General features: G+C 41.9%; 1 protein-coding gene across 2 annotated transcripts; it reads left to right on the top strand.

Moving 5' to 3' along the window:
- Positions 1-415: 415 nt before the first annotated feature.
- GPI (glucose-6-phosphate isomerase) lies at positions 416-20,705 on the top strand. 2 transcript variants are annotated; one of them, XR_011904976.1, is made up of 19 exons: positions 416-1,024; positions 3,972-4,062; positions 4,251-4,319; positions 6,859-6,978; positions 7,999-8,082; positions 8,170-8,316; positions 9,500-9,571; positions 10,557-10,601; positions 11,362-11,415; positions 12,391-12,451; positions 14,096-14,139; positions 14,365-14,517; positions 14,837-14,966; positions 15,322-15,398; positions 16,577-16,705; positions 17,262-17,337; positions 17,427-17,493; positions 18,931-20,094; positions 20,566-20,705. XR_011904976.1 is itself a non-coding variant. In XM_072346197.1 (18 exons), the coding sequence occupies exons 1-18, from the start codon at positions 906-908 to the stop codon at positions 19,052-19,054; spliced, it is 1,662 nt and encodes a 553-aa protein (XP_072202298.1). In that variant the 5' UTR covers positions 416-905; the 3' UTR covers positions 19,055-20,704. The 2 variants fall into 2 exon arrangements, 1 of the variants encoding a protein (XP_072202298.1); XM_072346197.1 differs by having other exon boundaries at positions 18,931-20,704.
- Positions 20,706-25,478: the final 4,773 nt, after the last annotated feature.

The following is a 25,478-nucleotide window of genomic DNA, read 5'->3' as shown; positions in this document are numbered from 1 at the left end:
ACCCTAGAAACAAGCAAACGTGCTCTGATTCAGGGAAGGACCCGTTTATTGCCACAGTGACCAAAGTACACATCACAAAGTATACATAACGTAATTAAGGATCATAGAATATTTTTTGAGTGAGGAAAACGACGTTGGTTCTATTGCTGCAGGCTGGGGCTGTGATTGTAGCGATCTGTGCCAAGTTCACGCTCAGTGACTCTGATTTCGGCTCAGATCCACCGAGGGGCTTAGGTTCTTAAAACATGACTTCACCGGGATTTATCCTCCTAAGCCCCAAGCGCATAATCTCCACAGTTTGGCATCCTTTGTACGCCCATACGCCGCACAGCCGCGCCGCTCACACAACCGAGCGGCCGCCGCCCGCCCCAGCCTGCCCTCGGCAGGGCGAGCCCTTATGTAACGGCCGGGGCGAGGCGCGGCAGCGACATGTCTGAAGCTGCGGCCCGGAGATGCCGCGCTCAGCTGCTCAGGGATTTCGACGCCTCGGTGCCGGCTGGGGGCTCGGAACGCTACGGCTGCGCTAAGGCCGGCTGCAGAGCCCGCACAGCGCCCCGGCAGCCCTCACCCGGGCTGCGCCGCGCGGACAAGTTGAACCCAGGCCGAGCTGGTTGAAAAAGAACCGCCACGCTCAGCGGAACCTCACGAGGCTGCTCCGGGATCGCGCAGATTTATAACGGGACGCACCTCCGACACCGCTGCCTGACAGGGAGCCGCTCTCAAGCACCGCCGCGCTCCGTACCACCCCAGCCCGGCTCCGACCCCAGCGTGGCAGGGAGGGAATCGCGGAGGGGAAGGAGCCGGGGCGGGGCCGGGCTCGCTGCTATAAAGGCGGGGCGGCAGCGGCCGCTTTACTCTCCGTGCCTGCAGTCGCACGTCCTCGCTGTCTCTCTCTGTCATCCGGCATGGCGCTGTCTGCAGACCCTCATTTCAAGAAGCTGCACGAGTGGCACAAGGCGAACGCCTCCAAGCTCGTCTTGCGGCAGCTGTTCGAGAGCGACAAGGACCGCTTCCATAAGTTCAGGTGAGGCAGCCCCTGCCCGCAGCCGAGCGGGACGATCCGCGTGTGAGGTTCGGGGCCGCGTGGTGCTCCCGTCCTGCGGCGCGTTCCGGAGTGCTGTCCGGGGGGGGCTGGCGGTAAGCGGACGGGATGCGCTCTCCTGGGGCGGCCCCCGAGGCCTGGCGGGGCCGCGAGGAGCCGCGGCGTGCACGTAAGGCCGGGCTGGAGGAGGGCCGCCGCCGCCGCCCGTCTCGCTGCCGCTCCCCGCGGCGCTCCAGGGGCGGCTTAGACGCGGCCGCCGTGGCCGAGCCGAGCGCACGGAGGCGGCCGGCGGGCCGGGCACGCTCTGCTGGGCCTACAGCGCCCCCCGGCCGGGCTGCGGCGGATGGCGCGGGGCGGGGGGGCTCATCCGGCGGCCCCGAGCGCGTTGTCCGCGCGTGCTCGTCCTTGACTCATCCTTGCAGCGCGGTACGTGCCGGGCAGCACAGCGCCGGCTGCGGCGCGCACGGCGGCATTGTGGGGCGGCCATCTCGCGGCCGCGTGCTTAGTCATGAAAAGCCCCGCGATAAGGTGACTGCGGCGATGGCCGGAGCCGCCCCCGGCTGCCGGGATTAGCGCTGAGCCGGCCCGCGCCACGAAGCGGCCCTGCTCGCCTCGACTCCTGCAGCCCGTGCAGCAGCCGGCACCTTGCAAACAACGTATTGTGTGTTTCGTTTTTTTTCCTTACGGAAGTAAGGCGTGGAAGCGGTGTGAGAGCCTTTGGGTTCCCCAGTCCGTCAAATGGCACGACTGCTTTAAGAGCTTTGCAGGCTGATGAAAAGTCTGCTGGGCTGTACAGCAGTCAGGCAGGTCTGTGTATGTGGAGGTGCATCGCTGATGCTCTGTTGCACATAAGCCCCCCAATGCAGATACAGCGAGCTCTTAAATGCAGAGGTAGGACTTCCTTGTTGCACGTGTCAACACCTCCTTCAGCATCCCAGGCCAAGTGACTTCTTTCCTCTTGAGCTCATCCATGTGAGGTTCCGCACAGCCGGTTTGCAGGGATGGAAAAGGAGCACCAAGTCTTTGGACTGCTGATGTTATCTGGCTCTAACAGGATGTTGCTTAATTGTGAGAAGAGCAATTCTAATAATCTTAGTTAAAACTTTTCAGTAGGAAGTAACGTTCTGCTTGTGAGCTTTCTGTATCTCCTGTGCATTCCAAGAGCCTGAATCTCCTGATATCCATGGGACAAAGGAGAGCTGAATCAAACTGGCTGTTTTCAGTTTGATTCCATAGCTGTTAAGTGTTACTGTAGGAACCCAGCACTGACTGGCTGTGTCCTACCAGCATAGCCCCTTTCTTCCTTCTGTTTCATCTCCACTTGTGAAAACTTGCATGTCCTCTCCCTAATGCAGCGTGGTCAGACCTGTAGGGCACACCTTGAGCTTCTTGTGCTGCCTGGGTGTACAGTGAGTAGGAATGGTGAGCCTCCCACTTCCCAGTGACAGGCTGCGTGACTGAGGTGTGGATGTGGCTTATGTGACAAGTGCTGTTCACCTGGGTGGCGCTCCCACCAGGTGCTGTATTGCAGAATGGATAGTGTAGCAGAATGCAGCTGAGCTGAAGGGTTTTGTTCTTCTGTTTAAAGAAAGGGCGGAACTCTTGGTTCAGGAGTTCAGGGTGAGATCAAGGTGTGTGCCTGTTTTGTGCCTCGTGCATGGGAAGTGGGGAATTGTTTGGTTGTGTTCACTGGTAGCCATTGCTGCTACTTCTTGCATAATGTCTTGGGATGCCACCTGGCTGCAGTTTCTTCCAGTTTTTTTTCTTTAAGTTATTGAAACCAGCAAGGTGTCCAGGCCTTGCTGATTGTTGTTATTATGAATTCCATCCATCCCATTCCTCCTGTCCAGATGGCTGCCTGCTCCATCATATCTTTTTGGAATAGCAGCTATGCTGTGTTTCATCCTGTGAAGTTCCTAGCCCAGATATCACTGAAATAACAGTAAATGTTATGAGGCCTCAGTGTTGGGAAAGAGAAAGCAGGGCGGAAATACCATCGGTTTAGGTATGTGCAATTTCCTATGGTCAGGCACGTGGAGCAGAAGTGAGAGTTACTAAGAAGTTACCTGATGTGCTTTGTCTGAAGCTTTCCAAATGACTTGGAGGTGGGAGTTCAGAGTAAATGTATTTATTCATTAAGTTGTTAATTAGTGCAAAGAAATTGGTTGAAAATAGTGGAGGACAATAGGGGAGCTGTATCAATTCTCATTTAGATATAAGGTTAGTGAATATGAAAGGGCTTAGTAGACTTCCAACAGACAGCTGTCTCGATGTTTTAGCTTGGATGTAAACCTGAGGTGTTTGTGTTCTGAAATGCTTGTGTATGGCTCTCAGATAAGGGTTGGTAAAATTGTATGGAGAATCCTCTGAGGCTGTGAGCGTAGCAAGGCTGTGCATTGCACAAACTGGATATAGTTCTGCATTGTGCTTGGCAGATAACTTTTCTCTGTGAAGTCGTATAGACATGTAAGTAGCTCTTTTCATGTCACCATAGGAGAAAGTATGTCTGGATTTGTTGAAATGATCGGTATGTAACTGAAAGCAGTTTGGTTTTCTTAGCAGCAGAAGGTTGTGATGAGCTTTTTTTAACCTATTATGTATTAGGAAAAAACCTAATTGCTAGAGAAGGCTCGTGGCTTGGTACAACAGGACGAGATTATGCAGCTATGCATTGAATATACTTCATTGTGTTTGTATTTTTACAGGCAGAAAATGGGCACAATAACTTGTTTGAAACAGCAATCTTCAGTTAAAATGATATGCTGTTTAGTAAGTCATCTTACAGAACTTGGGGGGCCAGCTGGTCTCTCAGGTTCTCTTTACTAACTTAGACCAACTGGTGTTGAAGTTACTGAGCTTGTAGAGTTGTCATTGTTCTGTTGATGATTTGTCATAAATGTGCAATTAACTGAAATATTTGTTTTGATAGCCTGACTCTGAATACTGATCATGGGGATATCTTACTGGACTACTCAAAGAACCTGGTTACAGAAGAAGTGATGAAAATGCTGATCGAACTGGTAAGTAAACAAAATTATTTTGTGAATTCAGTGTTCTAGGAAAGTTAACTCTTACCGGTAACTGACTCTAGCAAACAGTTTCTCTTTGGCTGTCTTGTGGTAAATGCTTGCTCTCTGTTAGCTGGACCTTTGCAGCACATGTTGACTTCTTGCTATTTTTAAGAGGAATCTATTTTTATGTTACTCAGGCGAAGTCAAGGGGTGTGGAAAGTGCCAGAGAACGAATGTTCAGTGGAGAGAAGATCAACTTCACTGAGGTAAGGCTATTTCTGTCTGTGGATCTTTCCCCTCAGTTGTGCATGTGTAATTGTGGATGTTCGTGCATCTAAGAGCTGAGTCTTTGGAAAACTTACTGTAATTGCTACTTTGAAATGCTGAAGGTGGTTGTAATGTTTGTTCATTACTTACATGAGAAATGTCAACAGCTCTGACACAGACAGAAGAAAACGTGAATAAGGTTGTGTAAGGCATACTGGGTTACTGAAGCTGTTTAATTTTGGGTACTTCTACCAGTAGAGACTATGAAGTGTCTTTAAAAAATAGCCACTTATTTCCAGAAGACAGGTTATATTGCTATCTGCAGATCTGAGGATTATAATGATGTTTAGATCTTCATGAGAACATACAGAGGATAGAACTGCACCACTATTTACCAGAAAGTAAATTTGGTGGTTGAAGATTGGCAGAAGGATGTACTTGCCCCAGTAGCACTTGAACACACTAATACTGATGTGTTTGGTTTCAGCTGCCAGCTCCATCCTTCAGTACCGTCTGAATACGATGACTTGATTTAACAGTAAACTACATGATGACTTTGGTCTTTTTCAGGCTACTTCCCATTTCTGGTCAGAATTTGACTTGAAATTAAATTTGGTATAAGTCACTTTCTATTAATGTAGAATAGCAAATTGGTTATGGAGTATGAACATGTGAAATGTTGATGAGGCCTTAAACAGATTGCTGTCAAATAGCATGATGGAATAAACCTAGAGCAGCCAGACAGAAGGGTGCTGCTGAGTGGTGAGAGCTGACTTGTACACTACTCTTATGCTGATTTAGGGCATTCTTTAGACATTGTAAGTATTTAAGACATGTCTGTATTTGGTGCTGCAGGCATCAACTGCTTGGTTGGTCCTTATGAAGAAATTCTTTATAGCACGCTCAAGCGTGATATTGCCAGGTGTTTGTCCTGTTGAGTTAGAGATTGTAGCCTGATATGCTGCAGAAGCAGTGCATTACGAGGTAGCATGCATCTGATCACTTGTTAAGAGGGTGTTCTTTACTGCCTACCAGAACTTAGGAAGTATTTTTGTATAACAGCAGGCAGTACTTTGAATGCCAGTACTTGTCTTGATTGAAAAAAAATCTGTTAAGCTAGATATGTTACATGGATAGATACATTACATGGTTTAGTGGGAGCTATTGGTAATAGGTGAACAGTTGAACTGGATGATCTTTTAGGTCTTTTCCAACCTTGGTAATTCTATGATTCTGTATTGTCAGTATTCACAAAGTAATAGAATTCCATGAGTAGGAGTTTAAAAAACAAATGCACAACAAACCTGTTTGCTCCACGTTTAAGCACATACATCTTCATTATTAACGGTTGAAACCACTAACTCAGTGTTGATTTTTTTTGTTGTTTTTTTTTTATAAGTATTTTGTGTTGAAGTGATAGCTTGTTAGAGTATATTATTGGTGTGGCCTTGGTCTCTCAGTGCCTCTCATTTTAATGAGGAACAATGAAGCAGGAGACAAGTTATTTAATTTAGTCATTAGTATTGACTACAGCTCCTTTGCTCTAGATTAAAACAATAAGCTCCTGAACAGGCAAGTCAGAGGCCAGATTTTGGTTCTTTGACTTGTGGCAGCATACAAACTGCAATGATCATTCTCTGTTAATAGGAGTGCTTTTTCTCCCCATAGATACCAACTGCTGTGTATCTGGTGTGCAGGATGTTCAAGGGACCTTTAATTGTGGCCAGTGGATAGAATAATGTGGTTACTGTATCTCTGCATTTGATGAAAAATAATTCAGATATGTCTCTGTGTATGGAAAGGACTCCTGGATAACAGACGATACCAGAGAAATAAACAGTTTTATTTGAATCCTTATTAAGAGAAAAACTGATCCTTTGTAGGACTGAAAAAAAAAGTGTGTTACTGAGGACTTGAGTATTGCTGAATTCTGAGCCTCAAGTACTCAATGCTTTGTAAGGGATCTTGAGTGCTCTCTTTAAAGTAGTTAAAATGACAGATTTGTTTACTCAGTGAGGTTGTGAGCCCTCTGCACTGATTGAGTGAAGTGAGGGTGATTAGGTGTGGGTATATGTACTGTAATGCTATAATGGGATGATAATAGCAGGGTGGCAAAGTCTTCGGCTGCAGCAGATGAGAATGTGGCTGGTGCATTTGGGCACAGAAATGAAGGAAAAGAGTTACTTACCTTTGGAAGGCTGCAGGTAGGCAGGGATCTCCAGCAGGAGATACCCTCACCTCCTCTGACAACCTTTAAATGAGGGCTGGGAAGGGGTGCATCCTGGCTCTACCTCTTCTGGTCATTCGGGTGCACTGCATGCACTGAGCTGCCCTGGGTTGGCCCTGCCTTCCCACCAGGTTCTCAATCACTGCTTCAAGCTGAGACTCATCATTTCTATTACACATATACACAAATGACTGCTGCCAATTTCAGTTAATCTGAAGAGTTTTTGATGGTGTTTAAGATTGTACAACTTTCTGGATGGGACACTTTGGAGTTACTTCTGACTTGCACCTTTTTTTCCGCTCTTGTTTCAGAACCGAGCTGTGCTTCACATCGCTCTGAGAAATCGTTCCAATACCCCAATACTTGTAGATGGGAAAGATGTTGTTCCAGAAGTAAACAAAGTGTTGGACAAGATGAAACACTTCTGCCAGGTATCAAGTACCACCGTAACTTACTTTTCATGTACTGTAATCAGTCAGGTTCCCTTATATGCATGTTGTCAAGTGCTGGTTGTAGGCTGATTCACAGTCTGTTCTCTGCTTCTTTGTGCAAGCTTCTAACATTACTGGTTCAAGTGTGGAATTATAGTTGCTCTAGGAATGACTTACTGTGCTGTTAATCATCAGTTGGAATATCACTTCCAAAGTGGATTTTAAAATAAATCTTATTAGGCAGCATATTTAGAAAGACAATGAAGATCCTTGTTTTAGTTGACTCACCTAAACAGATGGAATTTAAAAACTGTCAACATCATTTCCTGGCTATGTGGGATATAGTGCATGGATGGTACTCAATGGACAGAAATCAGTGCAGTTTTTTGATACTGCTTAACGATCATATTTTTTTCTTGTTGGGACTCGATAACTGTTTAAAAACCAGCAAGAATAGAGCAGAGAATTCCATATGCTTCAGAGCAAAACTCCAGAAATTTCAATGCAAAACATAAATATGCAGTAGAGAAGCTTTTCAAATGCCTAGTTTGCCCGTAGGTGTTACCTCCAAGGCTTTATTAATATGATAAAGTTTTCCACTTTAATTAGAAGTGATTTTGCTAATTAAGGACAACTAAAAAATAAAAACCCTTGAGTCAAGAATCTCATGCAAATAATTAAATATCTGAGTTTATTATGCATTTTTTTTTAACTTTTAGCTTGACTTATTTTGCTTTTCTACTTGTTGTGAATGCTATAATGGTTCAGATTCAGGAGGGCAAGATTTAATTTTGCAGTCTGTTGTAAATATGTGCGTTAAACTTCTAACTGCTAGCTAGACACTCAGTTAACACTTGCTTCAAAGACAGTAGTATAAAGCTGTGTTGTCTTAAGGAGATTCTCTACAATAGTACTTGAAAACTGCCTGCTTCCAGTGTTAAAATTGTTAATTTCAATATATAAATAGCATAAAATACTTACTGTGTTGTGGTTTGTTTGTTTTTTTTCCCCCCTCATTAGAAAGTCCGTAGTGGTGAATGGAAAGGCTACACTGGAAAAGCTATCACTGATGTGGTCAATATTGGGATTGGTGGCTCTGACTTGGTAAGCACCTGAGTTGTATATACCTTTCTCATCTTTTTTTGTGTGCATATATGCAGTTAAGACAACCTAACTGCTGCTTCTCTCTAGGGGCCTCTGATGGTAACTGAAGCCTTGAAACCATATTCCAAGGGAGGCCCACGTGTTTGGTTTGTGTCTAACATTGATGGCACTCATATAGCCAAAACCCTGGCTGAACTTCACCCAGAAACCACGCTCTTCATCATTGCATCAAAGGTATGTCTAATAACATCACTAGTATGACTTGTCAAGTGACAAAGGGTTCAGTCAAAACAGGAAGACCTAAACCAGATATCTGTAGAGTGAACTATTTCTAAAAAGGCTTGCTCTGATTCTTCCTAAGCTTGGAATTAAAGCTTGTATTGCTGCATGAAATATTCAGGGGTACAGTACTCAAGCACTGAAAATGATTCAGTTAATTGGTCAGTAGTGCTACGTTCTGTTTGGAAATCTTCATTCTGTCATAGAAGATCTTCTACTGCTACCTTAAATTCTTTATTACGTAACTTGGGTTGCTTTGTTTCTGAAGCACACTAGGCCCTTCTTAGCATTGAGGACAGAATCTGCAGTAAATGGATGTGTGTAATGCTGGCTGTGCTCTACTCTGGTGCTCATTATCTTATTTTGGCAATAGTGTGGCAGAGCAACTTATGGAATAATAAGAAAACTTCACAAAGTAATGCTAATGGTCAGTTTTGAGTAATTGAGTTCAGGCATCATGGTTCAAAGCCTTAGAAGACTGCCAGATTAAGAGTAACGCTTCAGTTTCTATTTGCCAAACTGTACTTGGATAATTAAATATCTTTGGAAGCGGATGAATGGCTTTTTTTTGTTTGTTTGCCACAACAGGCTTGTGTTTCATAATGAAATATGTCTGGAGATATGAGGTTGAATGTAGTGTTCACTCTTAAAGGAAGATTTGGATGGTTGAGTACATCAGAATGGTTGTAGATCTTTGCAGATCTGCATGACTGAACTTTGTACACTTCATGAAGCAGGAAAATGTTTAGTCAGCAAAATACTTTTAGTTGAAATGAGTGCTGCTTCATGGAAGAGGAGGAATTGGAGATCAAAAGGACAGTCCAGGTGAACTGTCATGTTTGGAAGCTCAGTTATTTCCTTTTTAATTGAGTGATAAAACTTTATATTTAGTGAATTGAAAAAGTAGAAGGCTTAAGCTGGGGAGGGAAGGAAACAGGGAGTAATGATCCCAGTTCCAGCGAAAAGATTACACTGGTTTGATAAGCTTGCTTTTTTTTTTTGTCTGGAGTGTGCCAACAGCCCTGTGTTATGAGCCCCTGTTCCTGATAACCACAGCAGGGCAATTCTAAATGATACTTTAACAAATTGAACTTGTTTCAATTTTAAATATAAAATGTTTTCATTTTCTGATTTTCAGACCTTCACCACCCAAGAAACTATCACCAATGCGGTAACGGCCAAAGAGTGGTTCCTACATGCTGCTAAGGATGTAAGTCTAATGCTTGGGTTACATAACAGAATGCAACTGGTTCCTGTTGTGCAGTTTCTCCCTAGTCGTTTCAAGCAAGCTTTGAAGCAGAGCCAATAACTGCCCAAATGTAAGCTGCATAGCTTAGCAAATGCATTACAGAATGTTGAAGTGCATCATGGTTAGTGACAAGCTGTCTGTCTGAAGCCATGAAACAAGTTTTGTGCTGTCAACATTGTTTTTTCTCCCAAATCCTGCCTTCAAATAACACGATGGTATCTGCCTTAGAGCTGGTTAATAGTTTGGTGGTACCAATGACATGGAAATCAAAGAATATGGTGTCTGCATGTCGTTGTCTTCCAATTCTTGATAAGTCATTCCAAACTGGAATTGAAACTATGGTTAAAGTAACATACAGAGATTCTGTAGCAGACAGCTGTGCTTTGAATATGAACCTTGTATTTAACTTACTCCCTCCTGTTTCTAACATTTAAAAGAAGCAGCAAGTAGTGCTTGCTCAGGTAGTTAATATGAGATCTTTAACATGTTATAGTCAGATTAGCTGTACTTAGGTTGAAAACTGAGCTTTTAAGTTTCTCATTATAGAAGTTTGCCAGAACAGTCACTGAAAGACCAAAGTCTAAATCTCTAGCTTGAGGTTTATCAGTTGCAGTTGTACTTGGTCTTTCCTCCCTAGCAGGGAGGGGTACTACAAAGTTGAAGTGTTTGGAAGTGGCATTAGTGGTGCAGCAGGCTGATTATGTACTTGGAAGAAAAATAGCCAAATATCTCAATGGAAGTAGAGACTCTTTGAGAACATTGTCAGAACACACTTTATTTGCCAAGTCTTACAGTGAATGCAAATAAGATGATTTCAAGTTGATAAATGCAAAAATGATAGTAAACTGTTTTTTCTTATATGTAAAATACTAGCAAGTTGTTTTTATAACAAGAAATGAAAATAATTAGCATTTCAGATCTAATGGTCTTCATTTTTTTTATTAAGCCTTCAGCTGTGGCCAAGCATTTTGTTGCCTTGTCTACCAATGGTGTAAGTATAACTATCTTATTTAGACTTTCTTCTGTGTACCTTTAAGGTAGTCTCCTTGTAAGTCAAGTAAGGAAGCCTTCATTGGTGTTCAAGTAATGGTGTTCTAGCTCAGCTTCTTATTGAAATAATGCATTTATTCTGCTGAAAATAATTGGAACTTCCAGAGTACTAAAGTGGATCACCACTGTAGATTTACTTTTTCTTCTAGAGCTTTGTAAATCCGAAATGATGGATACTTCAAGCATAAGTGCTTTCTGTTATTAAGAGGGGTACCTGTTTTTTCTTAAGTGTGTATGTGTGCACAGTTTCTCTATAAACAAATGGTACTTTTAAACTCTACAGATACTTGCTGAAGTGATGCAGGTAGCTTGTGCCAATGTTACATGCAGTGAATGTGATTTGCACTGACATGGCATTTCATGGGAGGAAAAAAAAGACTGAGCTGGAAAGAGATGCAGCACTTAGACTCTGCAGTAAGTGAGAGGTTGTTAAGTCATCTGGTGTGAAGTTCCTTTTTCCACTCCAGGCACTTCCAGTGTAGAGAGTGTCAGTTTTTACTATATTGTTATTCTCATGTAAGCAGTGTATGTTTTAGCATTCAGAACTGCTGAATGGTGATAGTGCTATTTGGAAATGTGATGGCAGTGATGTATTTTTAAAATAGAAGGCATTTAATAGGCACCAAATGAGTGTTTCATATTTAGTGGACATGAAAATTTTTGACACTTTTAATCTTCTGTACTTTTTTTTTCTGTTCTAGCCTAAAGTTAAGGAGTTTGGAATTGACACTGAGAACATGTTTGAGTTCTGGGATGTAAGTAAAAGCCTTGATGTTGTGCTGTACTTAGAATATCCCTTACAGTTAGAATGTCTATTAGAATAACTGAATTTATTTATGAAAAATCTTGATTAAATGTAACTGACAAAAATGAAACAACAACAACAAAAAATCCCCCCCCAAAATAGTACTTGTATTCTTAGCACTGAAACATGTGGAAAGTTGTGACTGAAACAAATTAAGAGCATGCCTAACAGGTAGAATAGTCTTGTCTTTGACAACAGGATTTTAACAGAATGGTTTAGAGGTCTGAAGAGGAACCTTCTATGTTCTTGGCTGACTAATCATCTGCTGGGTAATAGGAGATAGAAGTATTACCTTATTCCTAGTTATTATAAGCTGTGACATTTGACTGTTGGGGTCTACTGTATATAATCTACGCCTGTAAAGGTCAAACATTAGAAACAGGAATCTAAGTTTGATATTTTATAGCACATGCATATTTAAGTATAGTACATCTAGCCTTGACCCTTCTGCTTCAAATCAGTTTGGTTCGTCTCATTGACTGCCTCTGACAAAACAGATTTTATAGCTGCAGTTTAGAACTTACCTAGAGTGTTAATTTTTCCTAAATGTCAAAGCCTTGCTGAAGCAGATTGTACTTATAGAGCATAAATAGTGGGAAAACAGTTAATACTAAATTTAAGCTTGTATTTCAAAGTGAGCTGCAGACATTCTGAAAGGAAGTGCTTCAGCAGATATGTCATGTAAATCATAACCTCTAGACCAGGTAGAAAACTTCACATCCTCAAAGAAATGCACACTTAAGTATTTGTTAAAGGGCTGCTATAAGGTCCCCTTGACTTTTCCATGTGATGTGTACTGGATTATCAGCGAAAGTAATATTTTGCTGAAAGTAGTCTAAGCATGCTGCCATTGTGTAGTAGTTTGAATAAGTTTGAATTTTGGAGCCTTGTGCTTCTCCTCTGTAAACCACTCTTTTGTTTTCAGTGGGTTGGTGGTCGCTATTCTCTGTGGTCAGCCATTGGTCTCTCCATTGCCCTTCATATTGGTAGGTATTCCTGTGATTAACTGATAGGAATCTGTTTGGGGAGTATACTTAAAGAATAACTGCATAGTACTGGATTGTGAATCAAATTTAGGACAGACTTACTCAATTGTTTCTGTAAGCAGATGAATGTTTGTGCTGAAATGATCAAATGCAAAGGAAATGTCAGAAGTACTATTAAATGTCATCTTGGAAATTGCTCACATGTAGATAGAAATGGTCAGATTATCTCTTTAGTTTCCAGTATAGCCAAAAGTTGCTTGGCTTTACAAAAAGCCACATCAATCTTGAAAGCTAAATCTTGTAACTGATTTGCCTAAACTGTTTAAGAGTAGAATATCAAGTTTGTGACAGCATGTCACAAAATGCATCACAAAATGTCATAAATTCTGCATGAGAACTGTGTGTAGAGTGGAAACAATGCTATATTCCATCATATTCTTATTGCTCCACTACTCCTTCTCTTAAAAACATCATCATACCACTAGACCCTGTAGTCTAACTGCAGTTGGTTGGTTGTGAAGCAAACATAGATGACCTTCTAAATTGATCCTCACCTATCTTAGTGCTTTATGGCACCATTGGTGTCTTTGATGCATATCTCAAACACAGGTGGTGAGTACAGAGTGTGTATGAAAGAGCTCTGGGAAGTGTTTTTTCTTGATGAACAGGCTGTTCTACATCCCTGTGTCTCTTCCTTCATCATTCCTTTCCAGTAATTATTCTGAGACTGTGAAGTTATTATTGAAAGCTAGAATTTCCTTAGAATGACATCAAAAGAAAAACACTGGTTGTGGAATTCTTGGAATGATGTGAATGGGAGTTGTCACATGTGGGAAAAGCGTACATGATCAGCAAAATAAATGTCAGGCACTCACTGTTTTGTCTGCAATAAATTGTTCATCCGTGCTGTCAGACAGATACAGTGCTGACTGCTGATGGGCCACTCTGTCTGTGCTGCTTCATCTTGCATCCTTCATCTGCCAGAGCTGCCCCCTGACCATAGGTAGAGCTCCTGCTTTGATTGTCAGATGTTTCACCACAATCTCATAAGTTTTTTTTACATGTGCCAATCAGGGTTTCTGGCTTCCTGTGAGAAAGAATATTAGTAAAATATTCATTAGTGAAAATATGTGATGGTTAAATCCCCAATTTATAGAGCAAACAATCAAAGGTGTTTTTTTTTTTTAATTTCTAAGAGAACAAAGAATAAGAACCTTTAAAATATTTTTCAGAAGACCTTACTTCAGGTGCACATCTGCAGGCCCAAATGCAGGAATTCCTGTTTCATTGACCTATTTTACTTTGGGCAAGTTTTTCCACTGTAGCAATAAGTGGAGAAACTGGAAACAGCAGCCTTGACTAATAGATGTCAATTGCCTTTGTTTTCCTTCCTGTTGCTCACTCCCTGAATGGAGTTTAGGTGAAGTTTGTAAAGTATGCTTCATGAAGTTGGTCTTGCACCGAGATCCATGCCTTAATCATTAATAAGGCTGGGGTACAAAGTCAGAATATAACTTTAAACTCAGTTAGTGGTAGGGAGCCTTTCTGTGTACAAAAAAATCTCAGGCTGTTCCAGGCTTGCCTCTACCAGGAAGATGACATCTAAGCTGTAAGTTTAAACTAACTCTTTTTTTCAATCATTAGGTTTTGACAACTTTGAGAGCCTGCTTGCTGGAGGCCACTGGATGGTGAGTGTGGGCTGCCTGTTTCAAATCTGTTTCTTAGCACAGTAACTAGAAGCTGCCTGCCTTCCGAAGTTCATCTCCCTGTGCTCTAGCAGTGCTTGTAGAATGATGCTGCTTTGGGAGCTTTCTGGATCAAAACAGCAGTTAAAAAAAACCAAAATGCTTAAAGATTTGGGAGGTATGACAATTGCTGCAAGGAAAATGTAATCTTTTTGATTTGTCGAATAGGATAAACACTTCCATACTGCTCCACTGGAGAAGAATGTGCCTGTAATCTTGGCCATGCTGGGGGTGTGGTACATAAACTGCTATGGATGTGAAACCCACGCACTTCTGCCCTATGACCAATATATGCACCGCTTTGCTGCCTACTTCCAGCAGGTAAGATTCAATTGGAGCAGAAGGTTTAAAAAAGCAAGGATAAAGAATAAAGGTATGTTTCTGACCTGGTTCTAGAACCTGAATATATGTTGCTAGGTTAAAATTGCAACTATGTAAATTCATGTAATCAGGGACAAAGTTGTGTGAAAATGGCTATCATCATTTGTTCAAGTAATTTAGATATGTTTTTTCCTTAAATGTCAGTTAAGTTTGTGTCCATAAATTAAGCAGCTGTATGTATTATAGTCAAGTATGTATGGAAGCTTGTACTGATGGTGTATGGTTCTGTGAGAATGATACTAGTACTCTTTCCTTTTAGGGTGACATGGAATCTAATGGCAAATACATTACCAAGAAAGGATCTCGTGTGGACTACAATACTGGCCCTATTGTGTGGGGAGAGCCTGGCACCAATGGGCAGCATGCATTTTACCAACTCATTCATCAAGGTAAAACAGACTATTCACTATTTTGTTTTGGAATTAATTTTGACTACAAAGCAGTAAGAGTCTACAGAATTGACATCGGTTTAGAAACTAGGCTTGGGCTTCTGTGCAGGCTAGTGTGATACTACTATTGTGTTCTTAATTAGTAGTTTAGAAGGCCATGAGATGTTGGTCTCTTTCCTAGAGTGTGGGGAGTCAGCTAAAACTGAAGCTATTGAGCTGTATTGTCATCTCCCCTTATACATGACCTAGAAAATCTTTGAAGTGGCTGAGTCTACCAATAACTCAACATAAAGTGAGAATTTACTGTTTTAATTTTTCTTCTGATGCAAGGCTCTGAACATGGCTTTTCTTGTAGGAACACGCATGATTCCCTGTGACTTCATGATCCCAGTTCAGACTCAACATCCTGTCAGAAATGGTTTGCATCACAAGGTAATTAAATCTTTATCAGAACGCACATTTTCTCATCACCGAACACACTGAAGCTTATCCAGTATTGTAGTGCGCCTGATTTCTAAATGTTGCTTTGAAGACCATACATGCAGGCTCCATGAATGTTTGCAACAGATTTGAAAAAATGCAAATTATAGTTACTTGTCTAGAGGCATTCTTGTTCTTTAAGAGCAGTAGGCTCAGTTATTGAGGTAGAGCAGCAGTGTGGCCTCCAGCTGGGAGAAGCTGATCAACTAGGCTTGTGGAGATGAGTTTCCTTGTAGGAATTTGAAGGAGTGTAACTCTTCGCAGAGTAGGAAGAAGCACATTACCAGAGCTGGTGAAAGTTTCCTCAGATGCTGTGGCTGTTCTTTCTACCCAGCATGCTTAGGGTTGTAACCTCCTGTGTAGATATTAAAAACATGTTTTAGTTATCAAATCAAGGATTCTCAAGGAACAATGTCAAACTATGTGTTTTGTATGTGGAAACAAGTGTTCAGGTTTATCACTTGCTGTATAATTCAGAAAAAGCATATCCTGTCAGCTAAACTTTAGCATTGTGGTGATTTCAGGTTAAAAATGTTGTTTGGGTTCTGTACCAGCAAATTTCTTCAGTTGTACTACAAACTGTGCTACTTACAAGATGGCTATGTGAAAGAGAAAATGATTTTTACTATTTCTTGTAGATAACATGTTTATTTTCACTATAGCTGATAGGAAAAAGCCCACCCATCAACTAGCAATTGAACGTTAGGCAAGGAATAGTAACCTAATCTTCCATTGTGTTGCTGTACTGCAAGAATTACCTTTCATAGGGTAAAAACATAATAGTTGTCCAACTTTGCTTTTCCACAAAGGTTAGTCATTGTGAAAGGGATATACCAAATGATACTTCCTTTGCTCATACTAGGATGTTTGCTGTCTATTCCAGCAGGGACAGGATTTCTCTAGGCAAACCTGGATGTTTTTGAATGCATGCACTGTTGAAATAGTAATCAATAGCACTGAGGTAAAAAGAAATGGCAGGTGTAATACACAAAATTAGCACACTTTACTGCCATAGTGTTAAAAATATGACATGTCACTAGAGTGCATCTGTCTGGATTCAGGCTCTGAGAATCACTTTTCTATCTAAGGAAATAATAGCTTGAGTTCATGTATCCATCTCTACCTCCTAGATCCTTTTGGCCAACTTCCTTGCTCAGACTGAGGCCTTGATGAAAGGAAAGACTGCTGATGAAGCTCGAAAGGAACTGCAAGCAGCTGGACTGAGTGGAGATGCTCTGGAGAAGCTTCTTCCCCATAAGGTAAGCAGGCTCTGTCATTTTTTTCAGTTTCCTCCTGGTTAGTAATACTGCTGCAGTGAGGGATTTGTGGTATTAAGCTGCTTGATGGAGCTTGGTATAATGGGGGCCATGCCCTCAGGTGGCTGTCAAGTGCTACTGTCTTGACAGCAGTGAAAGTGGTATTAAAGGTTGTCAGGTGTAGTGGAGCAGCCTGTAAATGGCACTACCATTAAAAATAATGACTGGAAGTCTTCTGAGGCATTTTAGGGAAAAATAAGAGCTGTCTCTTCGGTGCCCCTAGGTTTGTATTTTGCCACTCTCCAGAGCTGTAGTAATAGTATCAGTGCTTGGAGATCCATTTTGCCATTGCTTTTAATAAACAATGGGCAAAATGTGCAGAGTATGAAAATACTGCTTCAGTCACAAAGCCATTAGCCTTTAAAGCTTTCAGGACTCTGTGATTTGGTATTTTCGATTAATACAAATAATTTTATGTGGGCTGTAGGGAAAATGTGGAACTTGCATCAGAAACTCATTGCAGTGCACTGTACTGTAATGTACCTCTTGTTTTTGAAAGGTCTTTGAGGGTAATCGTCCAACCAATTCCATCATGTTTACAAAACTCAACCCATTCACCTTGGGAGCAATCATTGGTAAGTAAATGGATCTTAAGGTTGTGAATTATCTTTAAGACTTCATGATAAGGTTACTGATCAAATGTGGTGTTTTGTTTTTTTCATAGCCATGTATGAGCACAAGATATTTGTTCAGGGGGTCGTTTGGGATATTAACAGCTATGATCAGTGGGGGTAAGTTTTCTTGATCTTTCTTATATACTTACTGTTGTATTCCCTAATGTGCCATGCTTTAGAGAAGGTGATGGAAAAATAGTGAGATATTTAAATCAAACAACTGTAGGATAGTTTTAAATGTAAACTTTTTTTTTTTTTTTAGGAATAGATCACTGTGTAACCTAGTCCAGCCATGAGTAATGACTCTAAACTGAGTTTGGGGATCTTTGCCTTTCAGATTAAATAAGTAACCAACTATAAATGCAGAAAAGATACAGTAATAATAAGAAGATAGTTGAGCAGGCTGAATTTGTACTCTGAGAAGTAGAGGGGGAAATAATGTCCCCTTTAAAATAAGGGGACAAGAATTTACCTCACGAAACATTTGGTAGGCATCTTGAATGGCATTTGCTAGTCAAAAGAGCGACCACCTTTTAGTTTTTCCTATTTTGGAGTTAGATGAGGCCATCTACCAAGAATGTTCCTGCATTGGAATACACCTGTCTCAGAGGTACATGGTAGAGCTCCATGAACAGCTACTTTATGAGGAGTTTTGCTACTTTCCCTTATTTTGAAGAGGAAGGCTTCAGAGACTAATTGGATGCTGTCTTTAATTTTAGTAATATTAACTGCACAACATTTTTTTGTAAGAAGCTTGCACAGGAAAAAGTGCTTGAGAAATGAATAGGATTTTTTTTAATTGAGACTTGTCTATGCTGTGATGAGTTACTTGGAAGTGCAAGTTTGCTCTGAAGGCCTAGAATAGCTCATTCATTGAAAACTGAAGGATAAAAGTTACTCTTTATATGTATTTTAGAGCAGCAGAAACTGGAAACTGTCTAGTAAAAGCTTAAGTATCTACTATAGAATCTGAAATTGGGAGTGAGGTATGAAAGGAGCTTTTTCTACAGTATTAGAAAAACTGAGAATGGAATCTAAACTAAATGGAGAATGTGGGGAGGGTGAACAAAGTATGCTGTAGAACCAGTTTCTTTTCTTGGAGCAGTTAGAAGATTCTTGTTTCTTATCTCATCAGGATAGTTCTCTAGTGCTGAAGAAAGCTTTCAGTCCCAAAGCTTGGCTGTTTATTGTCTTAGTGCTACAAATCAGTGTTTTGAGTGATGTGTTGAATACTGAACAGGAGCAAGGTGAATACCTTCTGCTTTGGGACTGGCTGCATAATACAAATGAGTACTGAAGGGGAAAACAGTGCAGAGGCTGCAAAACAAAGCTTTCTAAGTGTCCTGTAACTTGAGCTGTCTGCTCAATGAGGCAGCTCTACTTGTGAGAACTTCAGCTTTTTGTGAATGGCACTTGGTTAAATCCTTTGTTCAGTAACTCATGAACACTGACTTTTTCACTGTCACGTTACTCTCTGCTGGCACATCTTTTACCATGCTTTATATTGTTAGCACTAATTGTTTTTCCTCTCTGTTCTGTCTTTTATAAACACAGAGTTGAGCTTGGAAAGCAGCTTGCCAAGAAAATTGAGCCCGAGTTGGAGTCAGATGCTCCAGTGACATCTCATGATAGCTCAACAAACGGGCTCATCAGTTTCATCAAAAAACACAGAGCCTGAAATGAAAGTTGCTGAGGACATCGACAATCTAACCACCGAATACTCAAGTCTATTGTAGTTGTGCTTTTTAGCCACTTTTAACAAAAATAGCACTTTACCAATGTAGCTTCTTCACTTGTTGGCAGTTGACCTCGTTGCGTTAAGTGTTATAAATGAAAGCTAGTTTTGTGAAACCCAGAGATTCTATAGGTGCTTTCTATTTTTGTGGTTGTTCATCCGTGAAGTGCAGTTGGTACGTTCCTCAATCCGTCAGCTTCCTTAAAGATGATCACAATGATACCAGAAAATAAAAGATGTGATGGATGAGTAGAAGTTCTTCATTCTGTATCTTTAAATACTAGGTGCATACCTAGAAAGGCTTGCCTTACTGTGTGTAAGGTTCTCTTAAAGCCATGTACACTAACTTCTGTCTGCCATGTCATTGCCCTGGTCTGGGTCTGCTGTATGCAGGATGTATGTTCAAAGAATCAAGTGATCTACAGCTATAACTGTTCAGTTTGTATGATATGCATTTGAGCAAGATGCAGGTTATTTTCAGTGCTGCTGTGCAAGGTTTACAAATGGAAGTCTGTATTTGTTTCTCCAGAAGCTGTGGAAGCTCTGCACAGATGGCTTCTTTCTTCAAAAGGGAGGAAAGCTTCTGGAGTGATTGTGATACTTTTATTTTCCAAACTGTTTTCAAGAGCTTATATGAAGCTGAAGTCTGGCATTGCTTGCAGCTGTGTGTTTTGGTATCCTCTGCAGGCAGCTCATCTCACTCATCTCAGTCTTAAGTGGGCATCGCTATTCTAAAAGAATTGAATAGAATGCACTGTCAATTATGTGTGAACAGGCTGCTGGTATCCTCTAATTCTCTACTGCTGTTGTTACCCTTGTGTTAGCAGATGAGCATGCATTGCCTTTTTTCTCTATAACACCTTTATTAAGAAGGTAAGACACAAGCATGGAAAAGTAAGATGGATTAACTGTGAGTCTCAGCAAATTTCCATGGCAAGTGGCTACTGTTTAGAAAGTCTGAGCCTGTACCTTTTAATGTGCATGTCTGCTGCTTACACATTGATTGACAGCACTGCCAGTTAATCACCCACCATTGCCACACCAGTAATCCCTTCATTGACCTTGGCAGCTATCTGCATGGATACGAACTTAACTTCACTCTGTGTCTGTCTTTTGCTTGTGGGTGCTCTGGGTTTGATATGAGCTTGATGAAGTGTTGTTTCCATCAAGCACTGTCACCACTCACCCTTAGTGGGAGCTCAGATACTTTCCTGGGAAGCCGTACAACTGCCATTCAGCTGTGAAAGGGCTCCGTTTGGTGGCAGGAGAGTGAGGCTGTGCTTGCTGTGGTCCAAGGCTGAGGGGAAGGCTGTCGATTTTGTCTGGGTGCTACTCTGCAAATTCCAAACTCCAGAAGCTTTTCTTGGAGAGGGAAGGGAACGAGACTTGTTCTCTTAACTCTGTAAAGAATGCATCTTGCTAAGGAGTACGTGTTGGTTTATCAATGTGTGCAGCCTCATTGCTGTTGTGAAACGAGCACTCTTGCTAAAGGGATGTCAGCAGCAGGTGCCGTTAGCTTGCAAACGTAAAAAACCCAGTGGGACAGCAGTAAGATCACAATACTGGTTGTGTGTAATAAAACAATATTCAAGCAATGGTGCTGTCAGACCTTGTTTGGCTTTCAGACCCCGCTTCTCATAGTGGCGATTCAGAACTGAAGCAGCAGGACGCTGGTTGTTACAGCCGTACCCTGCAAGCTGCTCGCTCCGCAGCACGTTCCTCCACGCGCCCGCCCTTCCCGCGCAGCAGCTCGGCGCGTGCCGCAGCCCCGTGGCGCCACCTGGCGGCTCCTGTGAGGGCTGCGGGCAGAGCGAGGGCTGCGAGCTCCGCGTGTGCGTTCATGTGAATCCTTGATGTCTGCATTCAACCACGGGGACAAAAAAGGGAACAAAGCCTTACGGGAAATTCTCCTGTAACGAGGCAGGCTGCAGGTGACATGCAGAGAACGGACGGGCTGCGCTGTAGAGGTGGGGTGCTCCTGAAGGTGACTGGCTGCCTGCTAAATGGGTACACGAGACCATCTTGCAGCATACTGTTGGTTTTCTTCTAAACTTCTAGCTGGTCAGCTTGAAGCCTCTTCCAGGAAGAAGCTGCAGGCCCTGGGAGCATGGCCAGGCGAGGAGGCAGAGCAGCACTGTGCTGTGTGCTGGCTGAGGGGCAGCCTGAAAGCTGCAGAAATGGAGGCATCTAGACTTGAACAAAACCCAGGGTGCTGGTTGTAAACGATGCTCTAGTGATGAAAATGTTTGACCAGGAAACTCTAAAGGTGGCGGCTGAGCTCCCTGATGAAACCCTGTTATTCTCTATACTGCAAGGAGAATAAAGGCCAACCAGATACTGCTGGAATATGCAACGCAGAAATAGCCTTTGTTGTGGAGAGCGTGGAATTCCAGTGAGACAATAGGAAAGGGGAACATCTCATTGTATGTGCTGTGTGATGGAAGTGACTAGAGAGGAAGTAACATGTCTGAAGTAAGCAGAAGCTCATTGGTCCCTTGAGCTGTACCAGGATCTGATCCTCACTCCCGTGTGTGAGCCACAGGACGCGTGCTTTTCTTGCAGGCCTCTAAGGAGACACAGCATGGGATGCTTCATTGGGTTACACAGGTAAGCCAACAATGTATGTGTACAAAATAGCACCGTAAGCATCAAGGTGGTAGATTGACTAAGTAATTAGTTCTAATCTTATAGAATGGAGCGTGGTATGGTATGCTGCTGGCCAAGATGTGTGTATACGAGTCTAAGGCAGATGCTGATTAGTTGTATTTGTGCAGGATTAAGGTTTTGCTGAGAAAACCTCTTGCGTCACAATTGATAACTAGACTTTCACGTACACGTGAAAGTGTCACATTGACTTCAGTGGACACTACTCTGGCCCTTGGGTTAACTGCAGTCTTGAGGCAATTCTGTTGACGTGGATTGTTTTGCAAAACTTTTGGACTGTTTCAGTATGGCTACAGATCTGCTCTGTGGAGTGAGAGATGAAAACAAGTTTCCACACTGAGGGTGATGCACATGTGAGGAACTTAAAACATGTAGAATCTAACATAATTTCACAGCCTCTTTCAGAGGTAAGCAGGATTCAACAGTGAAAAACACCAGTTTTATTTGGAACCCTTGGGACTAAATTGAAGTTACAGTTGAGGGATGATTCTGACTGTTCAGCTGTGGGAGGAGAGGTCAAAGAGCAGAGCTTTGCCTTGCTGGAACAAAGTAAGCATGATGATATTCTTAAGTTTGGGAGTACCATAAATAAGAAAGAGAGAAGTATATATCAATACATAAAATACGTGCATATAAGTGTGTGTGTATACATAAATACATATATAGTTACATTAACTTTTTTTTTTTTCACTCTTTTTAAACCCTCATACATCTTCCTCCTGGGAGATACTGACATTCCCTTCATACTGGGTGGATTTACCACAAGGAAAACTAGAGGAAACTTGAAAGTGTCCGGTTTTATTTAAAACCTTGGTGGTCTTTAACGGCTGCCCCACAGTTCCAGCCTGGTACAAACTTAAACAGAGCTCTTTGTTGCTCTTGAATGTGACATAATCCTTTCATCTGGCATGCTGAATGAAGTATGCACATGGCTTTTTTGCTACCCCTGCTGGGCTGCCTTGTTACACCTTCAGAGCAAACCACCCCCAGTAAAAAAAAGCTTGGACTCTGTCATCCACCCTAATGCCAATAAACAACAGATAACTATGGCATCTTTTGGCTTTAAAATGCTGCCCCTCATTAAACTTGTGTGCTGAGGAAGGAAACAGTTCTCCACATCATTGTTTCAAGCAGATACAGAGTACATTTTTTTGTTGTTTGCATGTTTGCTAATTTGAAGCTCTTTGAAGAATCCTACGGGGAGATCAAAGTCAAAAGATTAGACCGTTTTTAATAAAGTGAAGAAGGATCAGGTTAGATCAAAGGGACAAGCTGACAGGAAATAAGTAGGTGCCGTTGTTGGCTGACACTTGCATGCTGTAGGGTGATTTCTGTGTTAATGTGAGGTCAGGAGGAGGATTGCTTTACATCTTATTGTCTCCAGACTTTGCTGGCTGGGTGTGTCTTTGTACTTTGCTTTAATCTCAAAAATTAAAACCCATACAGTCACAGTTTGACTCAGCCACATGATTTTTCTAGTTATTTAGCTTTGATTTTGAAATAAAAATAAAAATTGAACGTATCAGCAGGGTGTGGAGGTAATTAATGGGTCTCCAAGGGGAGGCTACGGGGATACTTGTTGTCAGAAGTACAGGGCCTTGGTCATCGGCAGTGTCTTTTCACTGACCCCAAGGAATTGCATCTTATCCTGCTGTTTTAAGAGAAAACATATTTTTTTTATATATGCTAAGAGCTTGTGTACTTACAAAATTAATATATCCCCTTTACTTGGGTGCGGTTTTATTGAGTGGCTAATTGGCTAGAGTTTATATCCCAGAGAGGACAGAACGGCATCACTAACCAGAATGGGTGCTGTGCTCACTGCCTTCCTTGGCATCTTCACAGGTTGTGGTGGATGCACAGTAATCTTTGGCATCCTGGCGTATGTGCATTGGAAGCAAGTAACTTTCCTAAATAACACCATCTATGAGTGAGAAATCACCCTTCTGTGTGATATAGCTAGAACATGAATTGAGTGTTTGAAGACAGTCACAGGAAAACAGGTTGTTTGTTTTGTCTTTTTTTATTGTATGGTATTTTATAGCGCATAGAGCTTCATCTCCCCATGAAAACAAATAGTTCAGAGGTTTGTGTGTCTTTTTCTCCATTAGCAGGAAAGCTCTTTTGCCTGCAAGCACGTTTTAAGGCAAATGTGCAAGACTGGGCCAAACAAAAAACACTTGTTTGGTTCTACAGACAGAAGGGCTAGTAGTAACATGAGCTTTCTGCTCTACACAAGTACATGAACAGTTCCTCTTTGTGCACCAAGGATTTCTGCCCTCCTAATACATGATTGCACTCCAATGATTAGATACCTTATTTAATGCGGTTTATGCAGTAAACGTATTATTCAGTCATGTTAAATCAAAATTGCAGTTTTTGGTATAGGCCTAACAGAACAAGCTGTGCTCAGAACCGTGTTCATTGCTACATTACAGGCAATAATGGCACTTTGTGAAAAGATAGAGAGAAATGTATTTTTACGGTATTTTGTTATATTTGTCTTGCAAGTCAGTTCTATAAACTAAAGAAAGCTAAAGGGGAAGTATTCAATATAATGATGGTACCTAAACTTAGTGAGGGAAATTAAAACACATGGGAAGAGAAGGTTAGCTTGTGTTTAGGAAAGTGTGGAGAGCCTCAAAGAGATGTTAGCACTGGGTAGAAGTGATGTTCACAAATGGGGGGGAAATGTTCCTTTTCACTGTCTGCTGCTGCTGCTGAACAGAGCTTCTCTCTCCTGGTGCATGTGGCTCTAAGCCAAAGTTTCACATACGGTGCTGTCATTTGCTGCTTGCACACGTGCATTTTCTAGGGTTCCTGATTAAAAGCAGCATGGCAGATTGCATGAAGGGCTGCTGTGTGGGAGCCAACTTCATGATGCAGTCAGGATTCATTTTTAGCGGAGCTGACCTTGGGCGTGCAGTGCTATTAAGTCAACAGCTGAGAACGGCATATGGGAAGAAGACAACCTGATTTGATTTGGAACATAGTCTTATTCTCCTTATTTGATCACATTCTGTGGAGCCGCCTGGGTTGCCAATCTGCTGTTTTTTGTAATCAGTGGACTCTAATTAAAATTACTTCTAAATCAGAAATATGCAGCATTCAGAAGGAAAAAAGAGCAAATGCACCTGAAGTGCTCATAGTGCTTCTGTGTGACCATTATAATAGCATGTCTCTTAGAGGCGTCTACCTCTCTAGCCACTTAGCGTCTGTTGATTTCCCTGTTGGGCTTGGCTTTGGATGGGGAATATGTTCTTGCACACTCCTCTAAGCATTCAGATTTAGAAGTGGCAAGTAATTCTGAGATTTATTTGCTGAGTCAAAATACTTGAGTTTGTGCCTTTCGCTGTTTCATGGAGCTACTGTTCTAAAATAAAGTATGTAATAATTAGCAAAAGGTGCTTATTGGAAACATGAGTACTGACTGGGTAGCCCAAAGACAGAGTGCTGGAGCATCTCAGTAGTGGACAGAGATATATCTAAACTCTGCTGACGTTTTGAGGATACTAATGGGACCAGCTGAGCAGACATTCCTGAGATATAAAAAGTCCACAAAAAAAGTAGCCTGTGTCCCAGGTAGGCAAATCTAGAGTTGTAAGTTGAATTAAATAAGTGTGATCTTTTAATATAAAGGCTATAAACTTACTGGTGTTGCAAGAATCTAAAGGGATTGGAATGTAGCAGAAATTCAAAGTAC

This window comes from Excalfactoria chinensis, chromosome 11 (assembly GCF_039878825.1).
Source record: "Excalfactoria chinensis isolate bCotChi1 chromosome 11, bCotChi1.hap2, whole genome shotgun sequence".
Taxonomy (NCBI): Eukaryota; Metazoa; Chordata; class Aves; order Galliformes; family Phasianidae; genus Excalfactoria; species Excalfactoria chinensis.
Note: the sequence above shows the minus strand (reverse complement) of the source record. Positions and strands in the feature narration are given on the sequence as shown.